At 31.6% G+C, this 18,187-nt stretch overlaps 1 protein-coding gene across 1 annotated transcript in view; it reads right to left on the bottom strand.

The window, feature by feature from the left end:
- Positions 1-4,139: 4,139 nt before the first annotated feature.
- Positions 4,140-18,187, bottom strand: part of LOC139426301 (uncharacterized) — a 30,595-nt gene continuing 16,547 nt past the window's right edge. The window contains exons 4-7 of the mRNA XM_071184546.2: positions 16,530-16,671; positions 14,593-14,703; positions 8,379-8,556; positions 4,140-4,521 (exon numbers count right to left, since the gene is read on the bottom strand). Coding sequence (XP_071040647.2) covers positions 4,295-4,521; positions 8,379-8,556; positions 14,593-14,703; positions 16,530-16,671 — 658 coding nt within the window. The 3' untranslated portion in view covers positions 4,140-4,294. The remainder of the gene's footprint in view (positions 4,522-8,378; positions 8,557-14,592; positions 14,704-16,529; positions 16,672-18,187) is intronic.

Genomic DNA, 18,187 nt, shown 5'->3' with positions numbered 1-18,187 from the left:
GACCGCAGCCAGTGATGCTTGACTTCGGCGATCTGCTGGGAACCGTGTCTTAACGATCTGCACTGCGGGACCCGGATTAAGTCAAAGAATATACTAAGTTCAATTCGCGAGGGTAAATAACTAAATCACCTACTAACTAATATACATCATACGAGCGTGTATTTGTCCCGCAGTAAAGCTTGATACCCAGTAGACACCGAAGTCAAGCATCACTGTCTGTGATCAGTGAACTAGTTGGTGACCACTTTGATAAGCCTGCGAAGGGAATGAAGGTGAGCGGCGTCGATAATCGCTGTTCAACCGTAAATTGCTTGACTTCGCGGGCAGGTCGTCAGGCTACTAAGGCGAGGGAACATCCTTTCTGCAAAGGATCAAAATTGTGATGGCATGCGTTCGAATCATCCTCGGGAAAATTTTCTCGAGATAGCACATTCCCTCAATATCCCAGCCTCCAATAACCCATTATGCAGCTTTAGTGTGCCGTAAATAAAGTACTACTATTACCAACGATTATTTGGATCAAAATAGAACCAACTTCATTAAACAAAGAAGCTAGTTGTAAGATCCTGAACGAGAAAGTGCTTGTTCTGAAAAATCCTTTCATTTACAAACAAAATTTTAAAACCAAGTAGTTGTGATTGGACTGTAACAATTATAGTAATTGCAGTTAGTTCTAGCTAGTTTTTCTTGAACTATTTCTTCTTAAATTTACCAATTTTGGCTCCAATATGAACTATAGTACTAAAAACTTTTTTGATAACTGGAAAAGCAAATTCTAAGAAATGAGCCATTTATCATAGTTTCAAATCCAACGGTGACTAGACTTCAGAGCAAAAATTATAGAAAAATGTTTCAAGGGTTAAATGAAAAAGATATTCACAATTACAATAGGATTCGAACTCAGCACTTTCTCAAATTAGAATTTTGGGTGAAAAAGCAAACTCTCTGTTTGAATTGAAGTTTTTCTTACTCCGGTTAAATGTTGTTGTTGTTGTTAATTTACGTCGCACTAGAGCTGCACAATGGGCTATTGGCGACGGTCTGGGAAACATCCCGGAGGATGATCCGAAGACATGCCATCACAATTTTGATCCTCTGCGGGAGGGATGGCACCCCTGCTTCGGTAGCCCGACGACCTGCACGCGAAGTCGAGCACTTTACGGTAGCAGTTTAACGAGGACCAATACCACACACCCTCGGTCCCTACGCAGACTGATCCAAGTGGTCACCCACCCGCACACTGACTGTAGCCAGTGATGCTTGACTTCGGTGATCTGCTGAGAACCGTGTCTTAACGATCAGTCCACTGCGGGACCCGGTTAAATGTTAGTAAACACTGAAAGGGAGCCTCAAAGGTGAGTTATTATTCTTTAAGCACTGAAAAGGAGCCGCAGAAGTGAGTTATTATTAATTAAGCATTGAAAGGGTGCTGCAAAAGAGAGTTATTATTCTTTAAGCATTGAAAGGGATCCGCGAAGAATTATTGTTCTTTCGGCGAGCGCTTTCAAGCGAGGAGGTATCAGATTCGATTACCGTTGCAATCTTGCAAAAATACTTTCTATTTATTTTTTCTTCAATATAGCAAGGTTTTATAAGTAATTTTAGCCTCCATATGTAGAGATTCATACAAAATAAGCTGAATTATTTTGATTATTGTTACGTCGCACTAAAGCCATACTAATTAACTATTGATGACGGTTCGGGACTTATCTTTGCATCCTAATTGCATCTCCGGATATATCCCAAAGCTATGCAAGAATGAATAAAAAAAAGTTGATTTGGGTACTTTATTTAAGTTGCTCTACGCATTGAGTTATTGTAGATGGAATGTGAAACATTTCTGAGGATATTCCGGGAATGAAAAAAGAGAGTAGTATTGATGTTCTTAAACTATTCCGGGAAACGAACCTGCAACTTTCCCTAAAACGATCCAAGACTTTTATGAAACTCTCATTCTTTCCTTTTTTTCTTCCAATTGCTCGTTTATACATAAATCTGAAGTCTTGGGTGTTCTAACAGTACAAATGTTCATATCTGTTTGAAGAACACGCATCACTAATTAAAGTTATCTATCACTAGTAAAGCTATCATGAAGAAATTATGGAAAGAATAAGCGGAAATCGGAGTGTACAACCCCACCAATTTTAATAACTATACAATATCGGAAAATTTAAAAGCTGATTAAGCTTATATTTTCCATATAAACTATACTTGCAATATTATTCAAGATTGTTCAAAATGCTCTAAACATGTGAAATTTGCATCAGGCGAAAAGGACCAGACCTTGTAAGTCTGCCTTAGGGTTAACTTGCACACGAAGCATGGAGCATTTAATCGTAATCTGATATATCACACACTCTATAGAAAAGTAGTAGGACCTATCTGGTCGAGCAGTCCTGCAAACCAAACGCTCTATAACGGGGAGGTAGCCGGCTTGAATCCCGCCTTAATCCTGGATTTATTTTCATGCCTGCCGTCCGTCTCTAAATTGTACTTTTTCTTTCTACTTTTCAAAGACTTATAAGCAGCACTTATGCAATTGAGCACACAAGCTTGTATGTATGTGTACTAATGAATTAAAACGTAAGAAGTTTTAGTCTCATTATTCTGTATAGTTCAAACAACCTGCTTCTGTTTAAATTGTAATTCACTTAACAATAAAAAATGCTCTCTAGTTTAGGTCTTTGACAGTGAAGGTCTTTTAACTTCTCTAACTCACTAACGAAATTAAATTATTCAAACTGGCTTTGACCAGCACATTATTTTTAATAAACATCGAAAAGTTAAACTTCCTCAACAAATGACCCTTCAAAGTGTGAAGTACTAGAAAACAATACAATTGAAATTATAGATTCTGAAAATCAAATTTTCTGATTTAAGCCTTTGACACAGCATTCTTATTAAGCATATTTTTCATACTTTTTTCATTATTTTGTAACAATTTGGGTCAAAATAAGCAAAAAAATCATATTTAGAATTTTGATAAATATGGTTATGAAATACATCATGAAGCACCTGTGTCTTTTTCTGTGTTAAAAGTAAAATTTTCCAAACACGGCTCACTTCCAAAAAATATTTTTTAATTTGCACTTATTTTTAGTTATTTAGATCTAAGAAAAATAGTTATTCATCATTGATTATTTACTAAATTAATTATTAATAAATTTTTGAATATAAATAAACAAAAAATCTAAACTACTTTTTTTTTATATATATATTTCAGGTCAAGCACAATTCCAATCATCTATCAGTTATTTAAGTAACTATTAGACAGTTAACATAAATTGAAACCTACTAAAATATATTTTGCTTGTAATTAAAGTATCAGAAAATATATATATATAAGAGACACCGCTGTCCTGTCTGTGACAATGAGTTAAAGCGATCCATTATTCTGTCCTTTCTACGATTAACTCAATTACTTTTATGTATTCTTAAATCTGAAATTAATGTCTCACACTTAATATAAAATACGTTTCGCAGCAAAAACATGTTTTATAAATATTGTACCTAATTTTTTTTTCTCTTTTATTTGACGAATGTAGAACGTAGATAATTTTTTGACGAATAGATTGAGCATTTAAAACTGAAAAATAGGTAAAAACTATACACTTAATATAATTAAATTTGTGATTTTTAATAGAAGACATACATTTATTGTATTAAAGAATGTTCAAAAGATTATCGAAAAAATATAAGTAAAGCATTTTAACAAATTAGGCACGAATTCATCAATAGATTTTTTAACAGTTTGACATTCGTTTTCATCTTTACCTTCTATAATGTGTGAATCAATTATTAAAAGCAAGAAATTTCCTCTGATGAAAAATCTTGTCAGAGAATAATTTCATTTTCAGATATTGAGGGAAAAGTCATATTTCAATCATATACGAAATCTGATTTCGTTAAGAACTGATACATAAATTATCAGATTAAATATCCTACATTTTATGTTAATAAATAAAATATGAATGATAGTACCAAACTGATCACAAAAGAGTTTTATGATTCTCCTTTCTAATTTCCTTCTATTGATTTTATCTTATCCATTAAAAATATTAAAACCTGAAATTAAATCGTCATTCTGAAATTGTGTTTCAAATCAACAAGATCGTAAATATTAATAAAATACTTCAAACTGAAAGACATTTGTTTCAATTTATTGTATTTCTATGACATTTCACTGTTTGTTAGAAATTACTGCAAACGAAAACTCTCCTTTCTATTTATTTTGTTATACCCTAAGGTAATTTCCAAACTATTTAAAATCTTGCAGATATTTTTCTCTGATAGACTACGAGTCGGAAGGGAAATTTACATCTTCCTCGACATTTGGCTCTTCAGACATTTCTGCTGATTTCGACTTTGATTTATTTTCCTTTTCAGCCACCTCATCAGTAGATTCTCCGATTGAAAGCCGATTTGTTTCCAGAATATCACGTGATTTGTATTCAGAATGTGATTGGTCCTCTTTTGCTGATAGTTCTTTCTCGGCTTCCTCTTCTTCTTTCGATAAAAGATCTGAAAATATCCACAGGATTTTTCTTTTAAAATAGAGGAAATAGAAATGCATAGAATTGTTTGAGGCATTTTTACTGCTTTACAAATAATACTTAAAGGAAAAAAATATCATTTGACTAATCATAGAATGCCGTTTCGAACTGTTTTAGTAATGGTACAACTTTTAACTTTACTTTTAAGCATGTCTGCTCTTTAAACTCGTATGAAAAGTCAAGACTATTTCCTGGATGAGCTATTTTGAAATGTTAACATTTAAGATTTCAAAAATTAAATCCACGAGAAAAGTTACTAATATGAGAAACTCTTTTTAAATGGGCCGGGATAGCCTGGTTTGTAAAGAGTTGGGCCCATATCCAAGAGATCGTGAGTTCGATTCCCACCGGCCTAAAACTCCCCGAGTATAAAATGAAGACTGGTGCACGCTAAATCTGTCTGAGTCCCAAAGTCCTCAAAGTTCTCATAACAAATCAATACCTGTGGGGGTACTGGATCGGAGATTGATCATGATCTGGTTCAGGTCTAAATTAGGATCTGCAGATGGATGGTGTGTGAATATATCCTCCCTGTTAAACGGACTGTGATGTGTGTGTAGTAGAAGTCGAATTATTGCCATAAATAGCGCCACTGGAAAACAAGAAGAAGAGCACCCCTCTGTCTTAAAAAAAATTGGCTAGTTAGTATTGACAAGTGGCGTAAGACAATAACTCTTTTTTAATTAAGATTATAGCATAAAGATTATTGTGATTTTCATTATTATCATATTTAATGGATATTTGAATATCGTAAATCATCAGAGTTTGACAAAGTTTGAAAAAACAAAAGCACATTTATTTAAAAAACAATTTTATGATAAACATTAAGAATATATGAAACGTAATAAAGTGTTCACTTACTTTTAACTAAATATAGATTTCAAACACAAATTTTAAAGCTTAATAGAAGAAATTTTTTCAAAAACTTTCCATGCCCATACTACAGCCAATAGAAGATTTCAGTTTTCTCACTGTTGTCTCAACCAAACCAGCATTTTAGATTGTTTTTGGGTCGTGGTAGCCCAGTGGTAAGAGAATCAAACTCCGGTCTATCCGAACAGGAGTTCGATCCTCGACCTACCGAGTACATGCGATACGTGCTCATAAAATCTGTTTAAACGAAAGTCCTGTGATCGGTCGTTGAACAGTACCTGGAGTACAGGGATCTAGTGAAAATTTCCTTCCCCTTCAGATCGATATCTAAATTTAGGAAGTGGACTCACGAATAAGTGTTGCTGCCATCTATTCATGGGTCTTTAAGCCAAGAAGTACGTCCACTTTTGCGGTGCTCTCTTGTCAAAAGATAGGTGCACCTTCCTGACTTAATTCGCTAAAGCCCAATGGCTGGATAGCTTGGCTTGTCCAAGTGTCATTAAAACAACAACAAGATTGTTTTTGGTTGAGTCCAATGCCTTCTTCGGTGACAGTAGGGGAGTCACGTGGTTCTGGTACATTTTCCAAGCACTCGGGTGCCTGTCAACTTAATTGCCCGACTCCGTTTGCCCGAAAACTCATTTTCCGACAAGTACGTTTGCCAGACAACTCATTCGTTAGTACTTTTCCCCGACAAAAAATTACGAAATTTCTAACTAACTCACAAATATAATTGATCGAATTAATCATTTAATTTTGAAAAATACTAATTATGTTGTTGTAGTTCATTTACGCAATTGGCGACGGTCTGGGAAACATCCCTGAGGATGATCTGAAGACATGTCATCACAATTTTGATCCTCTGCAGAGGGGATGGCACCCCCGCTTCTGTAGCCCGACGACCCGCGAACGAAGTTAAACACTTTACGGTAGCACAGTTTAACGAGGACCAATCCCGCACACCCTCGGTCCCTACGCAGACTGATCCAAGTGGTCACCCACCCGCACACTGACCGCAGCCAGTGATGCTTGACTTCGGTGATCTGTTGGGAACCGTGTCTTAACGATCAGTCCACAGCGGGACAAATACTAATTAAGTAAAAAAAATCTACACTCTTTAGTTCAACCCTATATTACAGCCACGTTCCCACTGTGATAACCGATACATTAAGTATCGTTTTTTACGCATTGTTATTTTCACGCCCCTTAGAACGTTAATTTAATTCAGAAAATATTTTTACCCAACCGCCCAATAAATGAGAATCATCTTAATATCCCTTTGAATGAAGGAAATATCCGTCATCTATAGTCAAAATAGCAATAGTATAATTAATATGAATAAGTTTTATAAACAATAGCCACAATTTTTTTCTAAATGATAACGAAAATTAATTTTTAAAAAAAAAGCTATACTCATTTCCCTTGCACGCCAGCCCTGTTAGGTTTATGAGTTGTCGGAAGTCAAAGTAAGGCATTTGAGTTGACGAGCAAATGACCGAATCCGGTATCACATATTAAGGAACAATCGTCAATTAAGCTTATTTTTCTATCGTTCAGAATCCATAAAATAATTTTAATTTTAACTCAATTAAAATATTTTTCTTGGTTTGTTTTTTAATTTTGAAACTTCAGGAAGCTTGCTATTTATTGTTAAAAAAAATGTTTTTACGTGAATTCAATATTCTCCACGAAAAGGAGAGAAAAAAAAGAAGCTTTAAAAAAGGGGGAAATGCTCCTTTATTAAAATTCTAAAGACGAAATCAGAAAACTTAAAAAATTTCTGATTCCTTGTCATCTTTTTCATCATTCAAACTTTTCGGATTTTTCTTATTCCTAAAGTTTTAAATCGAATAAAAATTAAAAATCATTCCTTGAAGAAAAAAATTTTAGTTATGTTGAAACTTTTTTACGTAGATTATTTTTAAAGGAATAAAAAAAAAGAAAACACTTCAGTGGAAAAATAACATTATTTTCATTAGCACTTTTAAAAAAAAAAAAAAACATTTTCGTTTCATTGTTTTTCCATTCCATTACATCACGCTTTTTTTATAAATCAGCCAATATTTCTTTTAACTATTTATTAAAAAAAGGATAAAATACCAAACGGTAATGTAAAAAAAAAATTAAAATAATAATTTACTTTCTGTTTATGTCACTAACAAACTTCTAAACGACAGTTCTCAAAAAAGGTTTGTTTACTAGGAAATGAAAGTGCAAAACTGAATGTAATATGTAGTCAACAGGAAAATAGCTTTGCAGGCATTGCCTGGATAGCCTGGATGGTAGGGCGTTGGAACCGTTGGGCGTTAATCTAACGTTAAATCCAGGTCACGAAGTCCTCCATGTTCCCATGACAAATCATACCTATGGGTCCTGAACTGGAGATTGATCTTTCTCTGGTTCAGGTCAAAATTACGGATCTGTGGATGAATGAATAGATGTATGAGTGCGTCCGCCTTTTAAACGGAGTGAGACGTGTGTGTAACTGAATTAGTATTTTTGATCATAGATGGCGCCACTAAAAACAATAAACGCACTCTTTGCCTTAAATACGTTTGGTTTCACCGAGCAGGCTTTCTGGATTGGCAAGTGACATTACAAACAGCTTTGCCATTTAGTAAAAAAAAAGAGATGGGCTCAAACCAATATAAAACTTGAGAATTCGGCTTTTTAAGTACGACCGGCTTAAAAACTTCGAAAAATAGAATTCTAATGTGTTTTATAAACTTTGTAACACTGTGCGAAAATCGAAATTTGAGTACTTAAATATTTTTCCTATTCTTAAACCTTTAAGTATATCCTTTTAAGGTATCAAAGCACCTTTTAAGCAAAGAAAAGGAAAAGTGACTTTTAAAACTCATAATCTCTTAAACACTTGAAGAAAAAATGTTTATTTGTTAACTTATGGTTGAACAAACGAACTTAAGCACTTAACAACCTAATGAAACTTACATATTTTATTTTCAATGTCTTGCGCATCAGTTAATGATAATTTAGATGGACTTCTTCTCTTCTCCTTCCTAAACTGGACATTGGCCTCTAATTTTTTATTAAATTTGCTGTCCAGTCTGTGACCTGCTTTTAGCCATTCAAATTGGGCAGCTGCCTTCCTTTCCCAAAACTCTTCATTCTGAAATTTAAAGAAAATTTCAATCAAACAATGTATGTTTCCCTACGGGCACATAATCATAAAAACATAAGGAAAATATAATGTTTAAAGTACTTGTAATACATAAAAACTTTTCTAATAAACCCAGAAACGATTACTCATTCATACTACACAGCCTTAGAAACCATTGGTGAATATACGAAATCATATGTTCTTGTATTAATGCCAGTAAACGACACAGTAATGTGGATTCTCAACATGTATATCAGTGGTTACCATATGACGGCCCGCCGGACGCATCCGGCCCGCGAAGTTCTTTTCTGTGGCCCACGAACTAAAATATATTAGATGTCATTTTTTTACGGACAATTTTCATAAAAAATCTATATGGGTTTAAAGTACTTTTCTTTCGTTAAAAAAAACCTAAGTTCTTCGTTTCTATAAAATTTAACAGGTTCTCAGGTTGAAAATTTCTCAGGTTTTGCATCGAAAAAAAATATTTTTTCAAGAGGATATTTATTATTATTTGCTATTCAATACTTTTGTTTTGTACAATTGATAAAAATCTGACAGTAATATTTAATGTTCCTTCAAACATTAAAAAGTCCTATATAAAATTTTGACAAAGTTGCGGTCCGCCCTTTGACCGGTGTTTTTAATTGCGGCCGCCGGTCTCAAGCAAGTAGGAAACCCCTGATGTATATGATTATTAAAGTAATTTTTCACACATAAATTCTTACTGACTTCTTTGTTTTACTTCCTAGGTATATATTTACATGGTTTATAAAGCAATATTTTTCTAAATTTTGAAACGCAATTTAACAAATATAAAAGAACTGTTACCTGACAAAACCGAGTAACATATTTGAAATTAACATACAAAAAAAGTCAACTGCTACTTAGCGAAAAAAATATATGTTCATTGAAAAGATCTTTGTTATATTTACTTGCTAAAGGGTAGAAATAGGTTCATTTATGTAACCACTATTGAAACCTTTAATTCACATTTCTAAAATATGTCGTAAAGACTTTCGTAAAGAAATCGTTTTTAACAGTTTCAAGTGCTTAACTGTCATCTATTTATTAACACTAGAAAAACGGAAAATTAGTATATACCTAAATTGTCCAAAAGCAGTCAAAATGACTGGATTGTGAATACGTAAATAAATTAGTTTAAAATTAATTTTTAAGATTTTTTATATTATTTACAGTTATGTAACAAGTTATTTGTAAATATTAACAGTAAAAAAAATTATATGTTGTACAAAAAGTCACAAAATTCTAAGAAATTGTGTCATTATATACATCATTGTTCTTCCAATTGAAATTAAAAGCAGTCAAAATGACATCCTTAGGCAATCTAGAGTTAACTATATTAATTAATTTTTTGAATTACTATATTAGCTAAGGAGAGATACATTAATTAACTAAGAAGAAGACTATTTAACTATATTAACTAATCATCTAATTAAATTTATATTAGTAAATAATAATTAAATATTATTCCACTTGAAAAATTCAACTTAGAATTTATTAAAAGAATCAATATTTATCATAGCGCTCCCTTTATTATTTTAGCTCCTCCAATTCGAAGCCCACTTAAAAAATTAACAGTGGTGTTTTAATTTTTCAAACAATAAAAAAGTTCATTAACATTGAATGAATTAATTTTTGAGCCATCCATAATAGGATTTCAAATGGATTACTATTACAATTGCAACCAGTATTAAATATTGCAGCAAAAACCATTAAAAAAAGTTTTCTATTCTACCATAACATTTTATTTCCAAAAGGAATATCACAACCACGTATTAAAAATATAAAAATGTATATTTATTCGATATGCATACATTAATCATAAAACACATAACAATTACATCATGTCTTTGTGTTGTCGTTTGGTAGACAAAGTTCTGAAATGTGAATGAGACCTCTTATGTCGTAAGCAGCTAAATGAATTTTCCAGACAAAAGCAGTTTATAAAGAAATTCTAAAACAATAACATAACAAGCTGTTGAAAGATTTACAGCAACTTCAATATTCTTTTGTGCCTGTTGTATGTGGAAGAATTAAGTGGCAATCATTGTCAATTAGAAAACAATGCCTTCAAACATTTAGTTTGATAAATTTCGCAGCATTCCTTTGAAATGAAGTTTTTTTAAATGTCTTTGAAATTATTAATTTTCATTCAAATGTATATTTTTTCTGAATATCTGTAGTTAATCAATTTTATTTATTTAAACATAAAATACGTTGGACTAAAAAATATTTGTGTAAAAGATTTAACTGGGTGCTAAATTTTAATGAGATATCAGCTTATGTATGCGTATATATATGATAATTCATGCACGTAGTTCATTCTTGGGATAGCCTGGTCAGTAAGGCGCTGGACCCATGTCCGAGAGTTCATGGGTTCGAACCCCACCGGCCAAAGACTCCCCGTGTAGTAAAGTGATTGATGCACGTTAAATCTGTCGAGTCGCAAAAGTCCTCCATGTTCCCATAACAAATCAAAACCTCTGGGGGTACTGGAATAGAGATCGATCGTTCTCTGATTCAGGTCAAAATTACGAACTGTGGATGTATGAATTTGTCCGCCATAAAAACGGGTGCTACGTATGGTCGATGAAGTCGATTTCTTGGCCATAGATGGCGCCACTGGAAAACAAGAACAATTGCAGCTCTCTGCCTAAACAGGCATACGTCAACAATTCATGCACTTAATTGCACATGAGAACAAACTTTTTTCTGCTTTCTGTTCTATGAGATTTTTTAACGAATCTTGGATATTTTTAGATTGTTGATTTCAAATCTGCAATTGGTTTCTCTCTCCAATCCACAGTTTTTTTAAGTGGTCTTTTTAGTTAATTTTTTATGGCAATGTACAAGTTTAAAAACGCTATATACAAGAGATCGTCGTATAAATGTTACGACAAACTTCTAAAGGAGTTAGGACAAGTCATCAGAAGTAAAATCGCATAGGAACCCATGCCCGGAAATGTCATCATACGCCATCAGAGGAGCTGACCCATTAAGAATTGCTTCTTTTTGTGCTTCTGAACATATCACAATAGTGAAGCACTCCTAGTCACACACGATGGTGTTTCTGAGCATGTGTTTCTATGCAATTTTAATCTTGATTATGTGCCCTAACTCACCTAGAAGTTTGTCACATTTAGATTGCTACCATCGATTTATTAACTATATTAACTAATTTTTTGAATTACTATATTAGCTAAAAAGATAAATGTTAGTTAACTAAAAGTATTACGCTATTCCTTGTTATATATAACGTTTTTAAACTTGTACATTTTTACAAAAAACAGACGAAAAAGGGCATTTTAAAAATTCTGTAGCTTTAGGTGAAAAACTAATTTCAAATTTGTAATACGCACAGGAATTGGGTCAGAACAAGTATTTGTATACATGCAACAAAAAAATTTGTTCCTCAATGTTATTTTCATTTACTTTAAATGAATGAAAATGGAATGATATAATACAATGTGTGTGTAAAACTCTAAACCAAAAATGTGCTGATTTTTATTAGTCTCTTTTAATTAACTTAACCCATCAATAGGCAACACCAAATATTATAATGATATATAAAAAGTGGTTTTATAAAAAAGGAGATAACATATATATGCTTAAAATGAATGAAACAGGAATAATATAATTCAATATGGTGCGTAAAAACTGTAAACCAAAAATGTGCTGATTTTTATTAGTCTCTTTTAATTAACTTAAGCCATCAATGGGCAACAGCAAATATTATAATGATATATAAAAAGTGGTTTTATGAAAAAAGAGATAACATATATATGCTTAAAATGAATGAAACAGGAATAATATAATTCAATATGGTGCGTAAAAACTGTAAACCAAAAATGTGCTGATTTTTATTAGTCTCTTTTAATTAACTTAAGCCATCAATGGGCAACAGCAAATACTATAATAATATATAAAAAGTTGTTTATGAAAAAGGAGATAACATATATATGTTTAAAATGAAAGAGGAATAATATAATACAATATGATGTATAAAAACTGTAAACCAAAAATATGCTGATTTTTATGAGTCTTTCTTAGGAAAAAAACTTGTTTTTGCAAAAAAAATGCTAACAATGGAAAATTAGTCTCTTCATGACAGATATAGACAAAAATTGCTAATAAAAACACATTATTAAGATATTCAAACTAATTTTAAATTTGAGAAAGCTGAAGGAAATATTCCTTCTTGATTTGATTAAATTCTAAGACATAAAAATATTCAAATAAGTATGAAGTTTTCAGGAATACTTTCAGAAAATAGTATCAAAAGAATTTTTAAATACGTAATCAGTTCCCCATTAATCTCATTAAAATAAAATGCGTATGTCACATTTTTCACTATCATTTCTTATCAAATAAAGATCAGAAAAAGAACAGCATTGCAAAAAATACGACAAAAAAATAAATAAATCTAGGAAAATAACGAAATTGAAGCAAAATGCAATCAAACTGACATATTTGTAAATGAAGAAAAATGAAATATTGGGAAAAAGTGACATTTTAAATTATGATTTTTAATGACAAAAAACAGAAAAATGTCAGTTTTTTTCTTTGATCTGACTGTTTTTAAAAGAAAAGATATTTAAAGTAAAAAGTGTTAATTATTATTAAAAAAATTGATAATGACAATAGTATTTACACTTCTTAATAATGATGAATTACAATTTATTTAAAAGAATATGTTGCAATTTAATTTTTATATACGTATAAATCAAACAAATTTTATTTAAACCGCGTGTTTTTTAATCACCGGTTAATATTTAGAGCCATATTAGGTTTTTACATTTTATTAACAATGAATTATAACCAATGACTTCGATACTTAATTCAAAGAATGCCCTGCTACTTTATTATTTTTGCTATTATAAGAAACTTTGTTAGTTTATTGATAATATTATTCAGATTGCATCAATCAATAACGATAATAAATTCAATAATTCCATACCTTTTAGTATTTAGAATTTGCTACTTGGAGCAATAAAATACAACAATAGGAGGATTATGTTTTACTGCGCGCTGCTTAAAAAACAAGAAATTTATTCTCATAAAAGTTTAAAAATAGTTACAAATTTCATCAAAAGATGGCATTACGAACTGATAAAAACAATGACGTAGTCTAAGAACAAAGTTTACAGATACAAATATATCATTCTAAATTATCTAACATGCAACAGAACCAGCTGTTTAAATAATTAAACAACGTACTCAAATTTTTTGAAAACGTTGTTCGAAGAAACAACGTGACTCAGTCAGAGGAAAAGTAACCCTATGCAATCATTTCTATCCGGAATAGTTTTGCATTCAACCGAACTGGTTGTTAAAACAATAAAACAATGTTTGAAATAAAACATTGCTTGCAGCAACAACATGGAGCAGTCTGAAGACAAAGTAACCGAAGAAAATATTGCAATTTTAAAATGGTCTGACCTGCAACATAACTGTTTTTATAATCATTTTTAGTCGGAAGCGCCATTTATTGTTGCACTTTGCAACTAATTTCGAAACTTTGTAAAAAAAAGAAAGTAGATGCGCTTCAATGCAAAACGCAGCACATCGTACATTTCCGTCTCCTGTTTTTCTTTAATTTTTAAAATCTTCAATCATTTTATGAGGCACATGGTCCTGTATTGCGCTAATATTTTAGACAACCATCATTTGCACTTTCGTATTGTATTATATATTTCCATAACCCAAGATGTTTCACTCATTTGGGCTTGGACCAGGTATTCTGTAATTTTATTAAAATAATGGTAAGATGAGAGTAAAGATTATTATTTTTTTCGGGGTTAGTGCACTCCTAAAAACTTCAAAGACGAAATATTAAAACATATCACCTCTACTCGAAATACAATCGTCTCGGAATGGTACTTTTGTAACCAAGACTGAAGAGTAAAAAGAAAAACTATTTTTTATTCTATTTTACACGGCTTTTCCTTCTAAGAAACTTTATAGACAAGGAAAAGAAAACACAGTTATAAGACAAAGATAAAAACTACATTTTTAAAATACCTGCTTCTTCTTTTCAATCTTCTTTAACTCTTGTCTAATTTTGTACTTTTCCTGTTTATCTTTTTCAGTTTCTTTCATTTCTTTTTCCAACTGTTTTCTCTTGTTGTCGTGCTGGAAATTGATTATAATTTATTATCATAATCGTGTTATTTAAAACGTATTATAAATGAATAGCTTTGTAACACATGAAAATATTGAAAATCTTGTGAGCAATTTACTTTGTCTCTTTCTCACTGTAAATTTATTTTTATTACTTCTCTTTTGTATAAGACATAGTTTCCAGCAACTTTTAATTTTCTTACCTTAATTAATTATAATCTTAAATTTTCATTACCTACGATTATTATTAAGGTGCTAATTTTGGAACTAAATTAATTAATAACTCGCTAACTTTGTAACACTGGACAGAATTTAAAATCTTATGAGTGATTTTCTTCATCTCTCTCTCTCTCTCTCACTGTTAATTTATTTTTATTACTTCCCTTTTTATATAAGACATAGTTTAAAGCACCCTTTTTAATCGTATATTTTTATCCTCTATGATTATAATTAATGAAGGTACTAACTTTGAAAATAACTTAATTAACTATGTACTAACTTTGTATAACTTAGTATTGGTATGGAACTAAATTAACTACTCACTAACTACTTGATATTACTGAAAAATACTTAAAAACTTGTGGAAGATTTATTTTGTAATCTTATTGCTATTTATTAATTTTTGTTGCATTCATTTTTGTATCAGCACAGTTTTATTTTGTTACGTTAATTAATTATGATCCTATGTTTTAATCTTGAATTTGGCTCTGTATAATCGCATGAAACGTTTTTACTAATAAATGGTAAGTTATTGTAATAGTGGTATGTACAAGGTCAAACATTGCCGTTTTACATCCTGAAATACTCTGTTTTTTTGTTTTTATACTCCAAAATGGCTAACTTACAAAGATGCGACTGCAAATAGGAATGTACTTTTTACTATCATAAGCCGTTTGCTATGCTATTTCTGCTAAATACTATACAATTTAGCTTGATTATGCAATTTCATTTTTGCAATATTATACATAATAGTACAAAGAGCATCGACTAATTTCCAGGACTAGTTTCATAACTCCTGAAATTATTCCGTGGATTACATACCCATTAAAGCATTCATGTGACAATGACTATCGAGCTTCAAAAATAAAAATAAATTTGAAAGATTTGTATTTGAACTTAAGTGTCCCAGTTGTAAATATACTTTCAGGATCATTCAATATAGTGACTAGCGATATGTTTTTAGCTATTTCGATACGTTTAGTTATTAAAATGTCGACAAATAAAAAACAATTTTGTCTCACTCTTAATGTTCTTATGATAAGTTATATAATGATAAATTAATGATAAATTAATAAAATATTAATTGCAAATTAATGATAACTCCAACTAAATAAGAACTCCAACTAAATAACTCCAACTAAAATAAGAAAATGTGTCAACAGCTTGTGCTTTTTGTTATAGTTTCAGTTAGTAATAATTAAATCTCAAAATTTAGTATTGTGGACATTGTGACATTGTGGACATTCTGTAAGTAATATATTGTGACTAACGAAACATTTTTACGCAAACTTTCTAGTATATTTCAATAAATAAGCATGTCAAAAAAAATCTGAAAATATTTCGCAAGTCACTATTCGTTATAATGCGGTCGTTAATAATGCGGTCGTCGTTAATAATGCGGTCGTCGTTAATAATGCGGTACAAATTAGGAGCAAATTCAATAGAGTATTGAATTGAAGCTAAATTGAACAGTAGTATTGATTAATCAATTTTGAAAAACACGATATAAGCTTATAATTAGGTTCAAATTGGGATCATATTAAAGTTACAGCTGACTTAAATAATATTTATGGTTCAAGGTGTTCCAAACATTTTAACAGTGAATAATAAAATCTTACGTCATATTTTGCTTCCAAATGATTTGCGTAAATTCTTTTATATCTCTGTTGGTTGTTAGCAGTACGTTGGGCATAATGAAATTTTTTTCGCAACTGAGCATTAAGAACTTTTCGTTCTCGCTCTCTTTGTTTAGACATTGACCTGCAAAAAAAAGGTTATTTAGACATTGACCTGCAATAAAAGTTATAGAGAAACTTTTAATACTTATAAAAATGATCAAATTCTTTTACACTGAGATGATACTTTATTATGACCCCCATAAGAACTTTGTTTCGCCACTGTCTTGCATTTAATACAGTCATGATTCTTCTTCGCATGGAGTCAACAAGATGTTGATACGTCACGTTCATATTTCTTTCGTGACACGTTCATGACACGTTCATATTTCTTTCCTGCAGTGTAATATTTGATTTCTCTAGGCATTTAGTCATATTGATTCGTGTTACGTTCATATAACTTTCCAATGTTGGGAGACTAGATTCTTCTGTACATGGACTCAACGAGATGTTGATAAGTCGTTAATGGCATGTCCATATCACTTTCCTGCAGGGTGAGATTCATTTTTTCTAGCACTTAGTCAAAGAGTTATTGATAGGTCATTTATGGCACGTCCTAATGGTGTGGAACAAGTTTTTTCTAGGCATGAATTCAATCAGATGGTGATAAGTACTTGGTGGCACGTTCATGTCACTCTGAACATTCTTCTAGGCATGAAGTCAAATGTGGTGCTGATAAGTAGTTTATGGCAAGGTCATATCACTTTCCAATAGTGTGAGACTAGATTCTTTTAGACATGAAGTCAAATGTGGTGCAGATAAGTAGTTTATGAGAAGTTCATATCACTTTCCAATAGTGTGAGACTAGATTCTTTCAGACATGAAGTCAGCTTTGATGTTGATAGGTTGTTTGTGTGCACGTTTGTATCGTACTCCGATAGTATGAGGCTAGATTCGTCTATGAATGGTGTCAGCGAAATGTTGAAAATCATTTGTGAGACGTTCACATTCCATTTTCGATAATAGATGACATGATTCTTCAGCTCGAGTCAACAAAGTATTCGTAGCACGTTTGCGGCATGCTCATATTATTTTGCAATAGTGTGAAATTGCACGATCGTAGACGCGGATGACAGATGTTAATTTTAACTTCATCCCAAAAATTATGGATCCTGGGGAGTATGGTAGCCAGGGTGAAGTTAAAGCTCAATTATGCTCGCTCCTCAAACTACTCCTGTACAATTGACTTCCATGTGACAATGACGTTTTACCCTTACCATTACCTTACCTGTTGAAAGTAGCTATTAGGTAAAACCATTAGGATTGCAGGATATGATAGGTCAACAACGGTGTTTGGATACGTTGTCTTATTTAGACTACCATGAAACGGAATTAAATCTCCGTTATCCGTAGCTCTCTAGCAAATAGAGAAAACCAGAAAATATTGAGAGATGTTATAGTACAATTGCATAAAAAGTGATCCTAATAAGTGGTAGCTCAATATAAAGGGAAACGTATCAGCAGTAAGTAACAGAAATACCAGAAAAAATTTTCTGGTTAAAAACTTTCATCAGCTCTAAAAAATTATTTCGCTGCTAGTATTCTTTTTAAATACTGTTACAAAATGTTTTAATGCTAGTACGGTATAAAATTAAATCTTA

The sequence above is a fragment of the Parasteatoda tepidariorum genome, chromosome 10, assembly GCF_982258835.1.
Source record: "Parasteatoda tepidariorum strain Cologne lab strain chromosome 10, Ptep-v5.0, whole genome shotgun sequence".
In the NCBI taxonomy this organism is placed as follows: domain Eukaryota; kingdom Metazoa; phylum Arthropoda; class Arachnida; order Araneae; family Theridiidae; genus Parasteatoda; species Parasteatoda tepidariorum.
The sequence above is the reverse complement of the archived record's forward strand: the minus strand, read 5'-3'. Positions and strand labels throughout refer to the sequence as shown.